At 37.2% G+C, this 12634-nt stretch overlaps 1 protein-coding gene across 1 annotated transcript; it reads right to left on the bottom strand.

Annotated features, from left to right (window-relative positions):
* Window positions 1–1558: 1558 nt before the first annotated feature.
* IL26 (interleukin 26) lies at window positions 1559–6987 on the bottom strand. Its single transcript, XM_075205335.1, has 5 exons — window positions 6782–6987; window positions 6616–6669; window positions 6381–6518; window positions 3645–3713; window positions 1559–2051 (listed from the first exon to the last, which is right to left on the bottom strand). The coding sequence occupies exons 1-5, from the start codon at window positions 6944–6946 to the stop codon at window positions 1950–1952; spliced, it is 528 nt and encodes a 175-aa protein (XP_075061436.1). The 5' UTR covers window positions 6947–6987; the 3' UTR covers window positions 1559–1949.
* Between the last annotated feature and the right edge of the window lie 5647 nt (window positions 6988–12634).

Here is a 12634-nt window from a genome sequence, read left to right on the forward strand (position 1 = left end):
CCGAACCAAAACCTTTCGGCAGGTGTTTTGCGAAACAAATCCGAACCCAAAACATCGAGAAAATCCGAATCTAAAACACAAAACACGAGACACCAAAAGTCGCCGGTGCACATCCCTAATTGATAGTAGTAATGGCCAGATGAACATGCTGATGGAAGTAGCATTAGATACTAACTTTATTGTTTTAGCTTTTTATTTAAATTAATTTAATAAGAAAAATACTAAGATATATTAAACCTTGTGAAATGTAGCACAATATAAAATGTGCACATATTTTAAAATAATTAAAATAAAATATTAAAATCAAAATCAGAGTGTGGAATTTATTAAGTTTTATAACAGACTGTATGTGTGCATATATGGAGACTAACAAGCAACACAAAATAATGTTCAAATTATATTTATTGATAGTTGCATAAAACTAAAGAGAACATGAATTTCCTATAAATTATAAATATTGCTTAATAATACAATATTACAATATTAACTATGCAAAGCCACAATTAGAAATTATTATTCTTACTGGAAATAATTGCCATATTGTTGTAAATTACAATATCAGTAGCATATTAAATACATTAATAAATAATATGACATTTGTTCTGGTTTAGGCAGAATTTAAACTTTGTAATCAGACTTTTTAAATAATTTAGACATGTATAATATAATTAATTTAGTAATCAACACATAACAATGCCACATAAATATAAATACTATAGTCATTCTTTTAAAAGTGCAAAAATATTAATTTTGTCTAATTTTTACAGTTCTATGCAGTTTCTCTAAATCTTAGCAATATTCTGAAGTTTTCTCTGAGAGCAATGGATCTATGGTCAATTACGTATCAAAGCTAAAATAGGTTATTCAGTATAATTTACTATACAATGTAGTTATTGGTCAGGCAACTATGCTGTAAACACTCTTTTCAAGTCAGTAAGTTGAGTCAGGTGGACTTTGTCAAAGATATGGTGAGGGAACTTAATATGAGCAGAGCATTTGTTTGTGGTTAATATTTACTTTTGCCCGTTCCATTAGAATTATAATTCAACACAATAAATTCATTGACACTAAACCCAACTACGTATATACAGATATAATGCTGGCATTGAAATATAGTATCTTACTTACAATGTGATCATTTTAGTGCTTTATATATCAGTAGCCCAGTAATATAATTGTATTAATGTCACAAATATATTTAACATTTCACATTTCACAAGTACTGTTGGGCAGCACGGTCGGTGGCTAAGTGGTTAGCACTTCTGCCTTACAACACTGGGGTCATGAGTTCAATTCCCGACCATGGCCTTATCTGTGAGGAGTTTGTATGTTCTCCCTGTGTTTGCGTGGGTTTCCTCCGGGTGCTCCGGTTTCCTCCCACACTCCAAAAATATACTGGTAGGTTAATTGGCTGCTAACAAATTGACCCTAGTGTGTGTGTGTGTGTGTGTGTGTGTTAGGGAATTTAGACTGTAAGCCCCAATGGGTCAGGGACTGATGTGAGTGAGTTCTCTGTACAGTGCTATGGAATTAGTGACTCTATATAAATAGATGATGATGATGATACTGCATTTTGGCCATGTTTGAAATCTTGCTAAGTGCTGTTATACACATTGATCCATTATAGTTTAGAAAAAATATACTTAAAACTGACTATTATAAGCCATTATGGCTTAGAGTTTATCCACATAAACTGTAAATGAACTTTTGACATAACATATCATTCCTTTACTTATATATTGTTATACATCCATTCTCAAAAATATAAATACATTAAATATGCTATAAGTGCTTCAAGTAAAACATTTCAAGTTCAAAATATCCTGTGCACACAAAAATATATTGTTTAAATAATCTGTAGATAAAGTACGAACAGTACTTAATTTACATTGCTTACTATGTGTTATTGTTTCTTCATTATCTAGAGTTTAAAACGGTGCTGAGAGAAGTCAATGCTCCTTTTTCTTGATGTCGTGGATGAATGAATCAATCCAGTCGAGAAGTGTATCAATTTCACTAACAGCTTTTCGCAATCTCTTCTCCATATTCATCTATAAAAAAATATATAGAATTTTAGAATTCAAAGTCCACTGAGTTCAACCTCCCCTAATCCCGTGTTCCTTTAGAATGAAGAAATGGACATGAACACAAAGAAGCAGCTGACGATTTAACTTTATAGGTGATATTTTCTGAGATTACATATAAAAACAGTTGACAATTTTGGATTACCCATTCTAAATTAATCCTGCCCTCCACATGTAGGGACCTCCTCTCTCACCTAAATCGGGTAGCCGACTAGAGAACATAGTTCATCCATAGCTCTTTTATAGAGCTCTATTACTATAGATGGCTTACAATGTGCTCATGTTTTCAGTAGTGAGCATAAAAATAGGACTAGCCTTCAGATACAATTAAAAGGGGATTTCCTGGTTCCTGTGTGGCAGGATTGATTAAACTGAAAACCCATTTAATTCTCAGCAAATTAGAAATCCAATTGCAGGGAGTATAAATTTACATAACAATTTTGCCTAAAAGCATACATACTCTGAATGTAGGAACACAAAATTAACAATGGGGGACAGTTAGTGAGTGCCAAAAGTGGGGGTTACTGATAATTCATCATAATTAGCAATTTAACAGTAATAAAGTGTATGTTACGCCTAGAGCAGATGTATGTAATTGATAGGACGCTAACAGCCAACCAGAGTTGGAAGTAGTTCAGAAACATGAACATTGGTTCTAACGGGTTCAGTCCCACAATTATTGTAAGAAATGCTACATCGTTAATTTATTATTTTTGGTGGAACTATTTAAATTTCAACCCTATTTTAACATAAGATACCTGAACCGTTAATATATAATACATTCAAAAAGACAGGTAATAGAGAACAGCCTAAATGCATGTGGAATTAATTGAAAGTCACAGCAGAAATGTCACATAGCGCAGGGCAGTGTTTAACTCCAGTCCTCATGCACCCGCCGCTTCCCTTGTTTTCAGGGTTTCATTAATCATGCACAGGTGACATAGTACAGAAATCCTCACAACATGAGCTTTTGGTGGTGAGTGAAGACTAGAGGTAAGAAACACCGGCATAGGGTAGCACTGATTTCACTGGGTTATAATATGATTTCATAATATCATACTGGGAACCATCTACTTAAAGACCAAGTAGGAGATTACAGAAGGACATGGTCATAAACATAGACTGTTGTGCTATACCCAACACTTCCAGCCAAAGAACAACAGTCTCTAATGTCAGAGGTTTACTACAAAAACATTCATCTTAAGAGTCAATAGTCTTAGAGGACATTTGCCTAGTGTTTGTACATTTTGCCAGCAGCGTAGCTAGAATAGTTTCAACCTTAGTCTTAAATATAAAATGTGGGGCTTTATGGACTTTACTAATAGTGTGGGACAATTAAACATAATTGTTATATCTGCACTAGTGCCATTTAGAACACACTTACATCATCCTTATTCTTATTCATTATTAAAAGGTGTACTATATTCCATTCAATGTACAGATGTACTTTATATCAATAGTATATATTGATGTCCTAACTGATGTGCTCATGTTCAAACTGTCCTGTTTCACAACCATCAAGCCATAATATTACAGAAGTCTGTGTTTTTAGTATCTCACCTTTTTTAACTTATTCCTGAACTCCTTCATTCTTTCTGTTTCTTCCATTAATTCACATTTGTTGGTTGGCTATGAGAAATAAAATATATTTTTATAAGTACATCTACATTTGTTTTAAATTTACGCACACATAGCACATCATTTCTGAGCAGATATCAAATAAAAATATTAGCATACATAGGTATATGCAAGTAATTATTCTGAAAATGCGAAACCTCACACATTTTCACATGTGGCTACTATTAAAGATACTGGTTGCTCAAACAAATAACCTTTTAACCAAGGTGGTCTCAACAGGGACATACATTTATTTTAAAAAATATATATTTCTCATTCACTTATAATTACAGTTCCATGCTCTGTTAAAACAATCAGGTATGCCTTTATGCTTAGCGGAAAAGTCAATAAGATATGATAATAAGATATGTTTTTCTACAGGTAGTGCCAAAATGGAAAGTCTGTGTTCTCCTTTCCCAAATAGTGCTGCATATTTGGCAGTAAATATGTAAGCCACTTAGCAAAAAAATGATTTTCGCAACACATAAGTCATCATTGGCCCATCTGTAGTGATGTGCTGGTTTCTTGTTCATTGTAAAAATGTGGATCCTGTGTGATTCCTATTTGCTTATTTTTGAATATTGAAAATGACTTTAGGAAAAAAAGGTTGCATCAAATAAATTTCTGTCATTAAAAACTAGCAATCATCAGACAATGGAGTATGTTACTTTATTCAGAGTAGGCAATCTTATTAAAAGAAAAGAATAATGTAACATATGAACAGTCTGAGCAGCGGAGAGACTGTATTGAAGAAAACGGCAATGTTCTTCTTAAGTTCGTTTTTAGAGATAGTTTGGTTTATTTTGGTTCACATATCACCTCTCTTTGTAAACAAATTATGTTTTACTCTACTTTTACTTAGAAATGGAAACCTGTAGGTTGTGCCTGAGGAAAATCTCTTTGAGCGTCTGAAATATCAACAGTAATTTATGAACAGTAAGTGCAAAACTAGAAATGTGCAATAACCCATAATATCAATCTTTTGGAGCTTTGACGGCTCTAGGTCAGTTTAAATAAGATAGTGAAAGGCAGTAATGTTTGGTTGCCATGGGTTACTGCACATTCACACTGTTTTGCATATATGCAAATCACTTTATAGTTTGAATAAAGTCTTCTCCACTGCAGAATTTTGACAAACAATATTTTTCAATTATATTTGTCCCTAAAATAGTTAAGAACTTGGGTCTACAGCAGAAAACTACACATGCCCCTCCAGAAATCCTGATATAACTAAGAAAATCACAAATGGAGCATTAAAAGGACATGATGTAGCTAGGGTATTGTCTATAGTAAAGTGTAAAAACGCTTTATCTTCTACCAATTGCAAGCAGTTTTAAAGGATACAAGTAGGATTTTACATTTTCATGTATAATTCTGGTATAAGATAAACATTTTAGTGCAAGTCTAGTACCAATTAGGATTTACACATTTCCTCATAGTCATCTTACTAAATGACAGGTTCAAAGTGGTATTTATCACAAAACACTTTTTCGGTTCATAGACAAATAAACTCTCTGAACCCTTTCATTAATAAGTTAGGTCAGGTAATGTCTCCAGATTTGCCATATGATTACATTAAACTTATTTTAATAAAAACCCTTATTACTTACAAAATAGTTCCTAATACCTTTCCACATATGCCCATTCCTAAAGAGTCATGGCGACAGTAGATTTAAAAATCTATATATACAAGAGCAAACCTTACAATTTCAGAAATCTTAGGAGGTATACAATGCAAACAGCAAACTAGTGTATGAAGAAGCATAGGTACAGTAAGCCGTGGCTACAATTCCTACTGAATTTTGCTCAATTATTGCAGGTTGCTGGACATCATATAATATATGCATACAATCTGGTTAGCAACTCTACAATCTACACATTTCTTACATGATAACCTAAATTATTCTCGTACGTTATTTTCATTTCCTTTTACATTTATTTTACTTCCCAATACTGTCTACTGCACTACTAATAACACTCCATTTATGAAGGTTTACTTGGTTTTAATGGTGGCGTTTACTTCACCTTGAGACATTAACCCGTATGTTGTCCTAACATTGTATTGTATTGTATTGTATATTACAATTTCTGCATTACCATTACTGTCATTCCGATTGTTTCTCTACTTCATCTGTCGATTTTAAACTGAAGTCACTTTACAAATAGTAATTATAGTAATCCTTCAGTAGACATGTGAACCTTTCCTCTCTCTATACTTCTTGTCATTTTTATGCTGAAACTAGGTAGGTGGGAGAGTTTAATATATGTGAAACAAACATGTTCAACCTGATAGACATTTCTATTAAGTAAAAACGTCTAAACAAAGAAATAAACACCCTTGTTTAAAATGAAAACATATTTGCACGAAAATCCAATTTTTAACATGTATACCCTCAAGCCATGCCTTTAAGGTTACTAATACTGCATTCAAATTACTAAAGATTTCTAATGATTTGAGTTGAAATTTTTTTTCAAACCAAACAAATGTGAAACAAATGGTACAGCTTTAGAATTCAAATTTTGTAGAGTTTCTGTTTAGTATCACACTATATTGTTACTTCAAGTGAAAGTGAAAGACATAAATATGTTACAACACCTTTTTAAATTTCAAAACACCTTCTAGAATCTCGGCTTTTCACTTTCAACAGCTAGATATTGACCTGGATGCATTTTACTCACACAAAAGCGCAGCAGATCTTCAATCTTCCTGAAGTCTTCATTAATACCAGATTTCTCCGCTTCTTTCAGAACTCTGCCCACGGACAAGACGTTCTCTGAGTAAAATGACAGCAAACTGAGTCTTGTGCTGCAGTTTTCCTGTATTAAAGCAATAGTAAAATATTAGGTTTATCTTAGATTTGTGCATGATTTAAAAAAGATTACCGACTTAAGAATTTACATCTATTTTGCTTACCATAAAATCCTTCTTCAATGCATCAGTTAGTAGCTGTATACTTATTATGTTGTCCTGTTAAAGCAAAAAAAAAAAATATTACTGTATGACATTTGTAAAGGGGATGCATGCATGTCTCCATCCCTCATAGAAACTTTCTGTATGAGTTTACAAAGTGTTCACTTACTGGAAAACGTTTTATGAACTCTGCAGTCTTGTTCATGAGGTTTGAACTTGCTGTCATTATTCTTGCAGTATAACAACCCCTCTTAACTAGAGGTTTGCTCTCGCAGGTAAGAATCAGTAGAGTGGTCAAACTGAGGGTTTGTATGAAGATGCAACTGATTTTCATTTTCCTAGTTTATGTTCACTTGGCTTCTTTACCTAATATTATGTAACTAATTTTAGTAGCCTAAAATGCTCTTACAACGAGTGTGCAGTTTGCATAAACTCTTAATTCTAGTGGGGTCAAGTGCATTGTTTGTATTTTTATAGCTCATCCTACAAGTCTCGAAAAAATTCCCCTGTCCTCAGGCGTGACGTTTTCTATAAGGTCTACACAGGTTTACCGGCAGAAAAAAAGGTAAACTTCTAAGAACTATGACCTTAATTACCACAGTAAGTATTTCTTATGTGGCTACCAGACTACAAGACTTTACTTGTGGCTTTGGTTCGTTTAACGTGGTCAGAAAACCCTCAAAGGAGTTTTGAAGTATTTTCCTTAAAATATAACATTTGTACCACTGAATCTTCTATTTGCATCATAGTATATAATCAAATAAAATATACTGCTGGTACCTGGGACATTAAACATGATATTTTAAAATTAGTAGCAGTAGTAGTAGTAATACAAAAATGCTTAAAACATTATGAAATATTATTATTATTGGTAGTATTAGTAGTACTAGAATTAGTAGTAGATGTACTAGAAATAAAGGTAGCATACTAGCAGTAGAAGATTAAGTACAGTAGTAGTTTTTTACTATTATAGTAACATGCAGCACATTGTGAATAAAAGACAATATTTAATAATATATTGCAAAGAGTGCAGATATTTTGTAAACCTCTGCAACCAATCTAGAGCCTTCATCATCATCATCAGTTATTTATATAGCGCCACTAATTCCGCAGCGCTGTACCGCCTTGACTGTTAAATGTGATTGTACAATCACCATTGTAACTTTACTAAGGACATTTATAACATTCTTACTTGTATATATTGTATCATAATACCGATACAGAAAATACTGGGCTTTCTGTCAAAGTGATGGACTTCATGGCATACCCTCAAGGCAAGCATCTGTCAGAACTTCCTGACAACATAAGGGTCTTACAATCTAAATTGGGTTTCCAGAGTCCTCAAGCTCTGTTCTATACGTCCGGAGGCTTTTATGTCTAGCACTATACCACTCACTTGTGATCCAAGCACCGGTGCCCCAATGCTTGGAAAGAACCAGGTGTCATTACTTCTTGTGTTTCTGAATTTGTCAGTAAGGACATATTCAGATGAGGGATGATGTGATAATCCATACCAACAGTCAATAATATTCATTTTATGACATAATTTCTTTTTAGGAACAGATCCTTTTTGAAATTTGAAATTAACATCTACAAAACAAGTACCAGACTGTCTGTTAGAAATGGTTGGTGACATGTCAGCTGTCACTGTGTATAATATTACCCATACACCTGCAGAAGCATTAACAATAGTAATCCAAAAACCCATGACCTTTATGTAAAAAAATGCTCCCATAACCTGCAGTGATGGTAACAGTAAAGACAATAAGAGAATTTAAGATTATGCTGTCAGGCAAGTTCATGTGTAGGTAAGTTTAATGTGAGAACTATGCCAGCAAGTAGCTAAACCAAGCATGTAAATGATAACAACAGTACAAAGTAGTGATGCAAGCCTATAGACCAACTGGTGTGGTTCATATTTAGAGATTACCCTCCAAACTGTGGATGGGGCTGGAGCAAAGATCGTATTTTTGAACCCTCATCAATTGGTAGACTTTAGTTTAGTCCGCTTTGATTATTAATTCTATTTAGTCACATTTTTTTTTTCCATTTAGGTTGTTCTCAGAACCGGAGATTAGACCAAGGGAGTCATGAATATACTTACTGAGAGAAGGGAAAAGACAGAAGTTTGTATCCTCCACAGTGGTTATTATACCCACTGTGTGCTTATTAAAAGGGAAACTGACACTTTCTTGGTCCTCTCCCAGACATTCTGGGGCAAATCTCTCCACCTTCCTACTTACACACACTTGCTAGACAAACTAGTTTTCCCTCTTTCCTAGACCATGGAATTAATAATTCAAGCTGTGTCATAGGTGATGATGACTTTCCATCCCATAATATCCATACAGTACTCCTCTCCCAAAAACAGGTTCAATGGGTGCGAGTTCTGTGAGAGTTGTCTCACATATCATTACTTTGCATTTAATGTACAGGAGAGAAATTCAATTAAAAGAACCGTGGTACTGATCACGTCTGAAAATAGGGATTTATATAGCAATTTTTTACCCACACCTCCTAGTGTGCGAAGAAATGATGTGCGAGGCAACTCATAGCGAATTAATCGCCCCCTATATGTGTTAACTCTGCTGATAAATTTTGGATGTTTTCTTGGATGTTTTTATCATTAGTATACATGATCCCAAAGGTACCATTAAGGGGGGGTGCTGATATTACTTACAGTACAGTTAAGATTGAGAGCTTACTGAATAATTTGTGGGATGATAAAGACTATTAGAATAATAATACAATCTGTGGGTTTATTAAACTGTATACATTGTATCCTGTTAATAGCTGTTAGGGCTCACGCCCCAGGTATCAACTCCTAGAACCGCTTCAGAGGTCTTCGCCTATAGCAGCTGCCTTTCCCGTAGAGCTAGATGCGCTCACAGGTACTCGGATGCCCCCAGGTCTTGTTCTCTAGTAGTAGGAATTGATAGCCTGAGAACGTAGTGCAGGTGTTTAACAAAGAGGCAGAGTGAGGGTCCCGGCAAAGGTTTCAGGGTCACAAGCAGATCAACAGCGTCAGTATCCAGACAAGAGGTCAAGGGTCAAAGGCAATTCAGCGGTGTTAGTATCCAAGCAAAGGGTCAGGGTCACAGGCAATTAAGCAGCGTCAGTATCCAGGCAAGAGGTCAAGGGTCACAGGCAAAACAACAGTGTCAGTATCCAGGCAAGGGGTCAGCAACGATGATAACAATAGCAGGAGCAACAACACAGCAGGAGAAGTATGCAGGGTAGCAGGGACTATAACCGTCAGGGAGGCTTGGCCCTCCCTGCCTAATATACAGGCAATAGCCAATGGCATTCATTGGGACACAGCAGGAATCATCAGTCACAGGAGGCTGATGATTAATTGTCTAATTGCACACGTGCCCGGCTGCCCTGGATGCCGGGACGCGGCGCTACTACAAGAGAGTAGTTAACAGATATATCTTGTCCACCATACGTGAGCTGGGCAGGTATTAGCAGGGGGCTGATGATTAATTGTCTAATTGCACACGCGCCCGGCTGCCCTGGATGCCGGGACGCGGCGCTACTACAAGAGAGTGTCCCGACCGTTGCCTTGGCAACGGACAGGACCAACCGGAAGTCATGACGACGGCCGGGACACTGGTCCGAGGCAGGGAGCGAGTTGAAGCGGTGCCCGGAGCTGCCTCCGCTCGTGACAGTATCCCCCCTTTGAGGAGGGGTCATGGAAGCCCAACATCCAGGTTTTCCAGGAAATCTTTTGAAGAAATCAGCAAGTAATTTATCCGAATGTAAATTTCTTTGCGGCACCCAGGAACGTTCTTCGAGGCTGTAACCTTTCCAATGGACAAGGAAATGAATTTGACCTTGCGCCTTCTCCGAGTCAAGGATCTTGTCGACCTCAAATTCTTGATGTCCATCAACAGAAATAGGCTGAGGTCTAGCGGAACATCGGGGTCCAAATTTTCTAGAAGAGAGGACAGGTTTCAACAAGGAGCAGTGGAACATATTGGGAATTTTCAAAGATTCTGGAATCTTCAGTTCGAACGCCACTGGGTTGATTTGTCTTGAGATGGTAAAAGGTCCAATAAATTTAGGCCCTGGCTTCTTGCATGGTTGACGGAGTTTAATATTCCAAGTAGATAACCACACAGAATCTCCAACCTTGAAGGAGCAGGCAAAATGATGTAGGTCAGCAAAGACTTTGGACATAAAAGAGGCTCGGAGTAAGGACTGATGTACTGATCTCCAGATTCTCCTAAGCCGGGTGGCCGTATTCCTGGATTCAAAGGGCTTATCGGTGGACAGGGAGGACAAAGAATTGGCTCTGGGATGGTACCCAAGGATGCAGTAAAAGGGAGAGTGATGGCAAGAAGTGTGGCATGCGTTGTTGTAGGCGAATTCAGCCCATGGAAGAAGGTCCGCCCAGTCGTTGTGGTTTTTAAATACATATAACCGTAAGTATTGCTCTAAGGATTGATTCACCCTTTCAGGCTGTCCGTTTAACTGCGGATGATAGGCAGATGATAGGCTGAGACTGATGCCTAAAAGGGAACAGAAGGATTTCCAGAAGGCCGCTATGAACTATGAACCCCGATAGACACTATATCCTCTGGAAGACCATGGAACTTGGTCAAAGGAATAAAATGAGCCATTTTACTGAACCGATCCACGGTTACCCAGATGGTGTTGCATCCGGAAGATGGAGGTAAGTCAACAATGAAGTCTATGGACAAATGGGTCCAGGGTCTGACCGGGACTGTAAGGGCAATAATGGGACAGAAGGGGATTTCCGAGGAATCTTGTTTTTGGAACAAAGGTCACAAGATAGTATGTATTCTATGGCGTCTGCAGGTAGAGATGGCCACCAGACAACACGAGAAATGATTTCCACGTTCTTAGCGATGCCAGGATGTCCAGAAGTCTTGTTGTCATGACAATCGGAGAGAACAGCTTTCCTGAGGTGAATAGGTACAAAAAGTTTGCCCGTAGGTGTTTCAGGAGGTGCCTGTGGTTGGAATTGTAGAAGGGTTTTTCCCAGTTCCTGCGTGAAGGCAATCAACACAGAAGAGACAGAGACAGTAGAACAAGGTTCTGAGACAGGAGCTTGGTAAGAGACAAAGCTTTGAGATAAGGCATCAGCTCTAAGGTTCCTTGAACCAGGCTGCTAGGTAATGATGAAGCGGAAACGGGAGAAGAAGAGGGACCACCATGCTTGTCTGGAATTTAACCTCTTAGCTGATTCAATGTAAGACAAGTTCTTATGATTGGTGTATATCGTGATAACATGTCTTGCTCCTTCAAGCCACTGGCGCCATTCTTCCAATGCCCACTTGACGGCCAACAACTCCCGATTGCCCATGTCATAGTGTTCCTTAGCGGAATAAAATCTTCAGGATAAGTAGTCACAGGGATGAAGGCGATGGTCTTCCAAGTCTTTTTGGGATAGCACAGCTCCTACACCTACATCCAAAGCATCGACTTTAATGACAAATGGAAGGTATGGATTGGGATGTCTTAGAACAAGTGCAGATACAAAGGCATGTTTCAACGCCTCGAAGGCAGAAATGGTGACAGAAGGCCAGATTTTCGTGTCAGCTCCCTTGCAAGTCAGAGCAGTAATTGGAGCAACAAGAATAGAAAAAGAACTGATAAATTTCTTGTAATAATTAGTGAACCCCAGGAATCTTTGAATAGCTTTAAGATTCAAGGGTCGCAACCAGTCGAGAATGGCCTGTACCTTCATGGGGTCCATAGCAAAGCCTTCCGGGGAAATAACATACCCCAAAAATGTAACTTTAGAGACTTCAAGCTTACACTTTTCTAATTTAGCATAGAGGTGATGATGGCGGAGTTTCAGAAGAACTTGCCGTACATGCTCTCGATGTTGTTTCAATGAGCAAGAGTAAATCAGTATGTCATCTAGGTAGACCACTACAAAGGAGCCAAAAAATTCACGAAAGACGTCATTAAACAAATCTTGAAAGACAGCTGGAGCGTTGCTGAGGCCGAAAGGCATAATGAGGTATTCATAGTGGCCCGTTTCTTTCTT

This window comes from Mixophyes fleayi, chromosome 4 (genome assembly GCF_038048845.1).
Source record: "Mixophyes fleayi isolate aMixFle1 chromosome 4, aMixFle1.hap1, whole genome shotgun sequence".
Lineage (NCBI taxonomy): Eukaryota > Metazoa > Chordata > Amphibia > Anura > Limnodynastidae > Mixophyes > Mixophyes fleayi.

Bases quoted from the DNA above. Each gene is read 5' to 3' on its own strand.
- IL26 (XM_075205335.1), bottom strand. From the start codon at position 6,946: ATGAAAATCAGTTGCATCTTCATACAAACCCTCAGTTTGACCACTCTA. The intron at 6,519-6,615 runs GTAAGCAAAATA...GCTTTAATACAG, and splicing joins CATTGAAGAAGGATTTTATG to GAAAACTGCAGCACAAGACT. The intron at 3,714-6,380 runs GTGAGTAAAATG...TATTTCTCATAG, and splicing joins AAGATCTGCTGCGCTTTTGT to CCAACCAACAAATGTGAATT.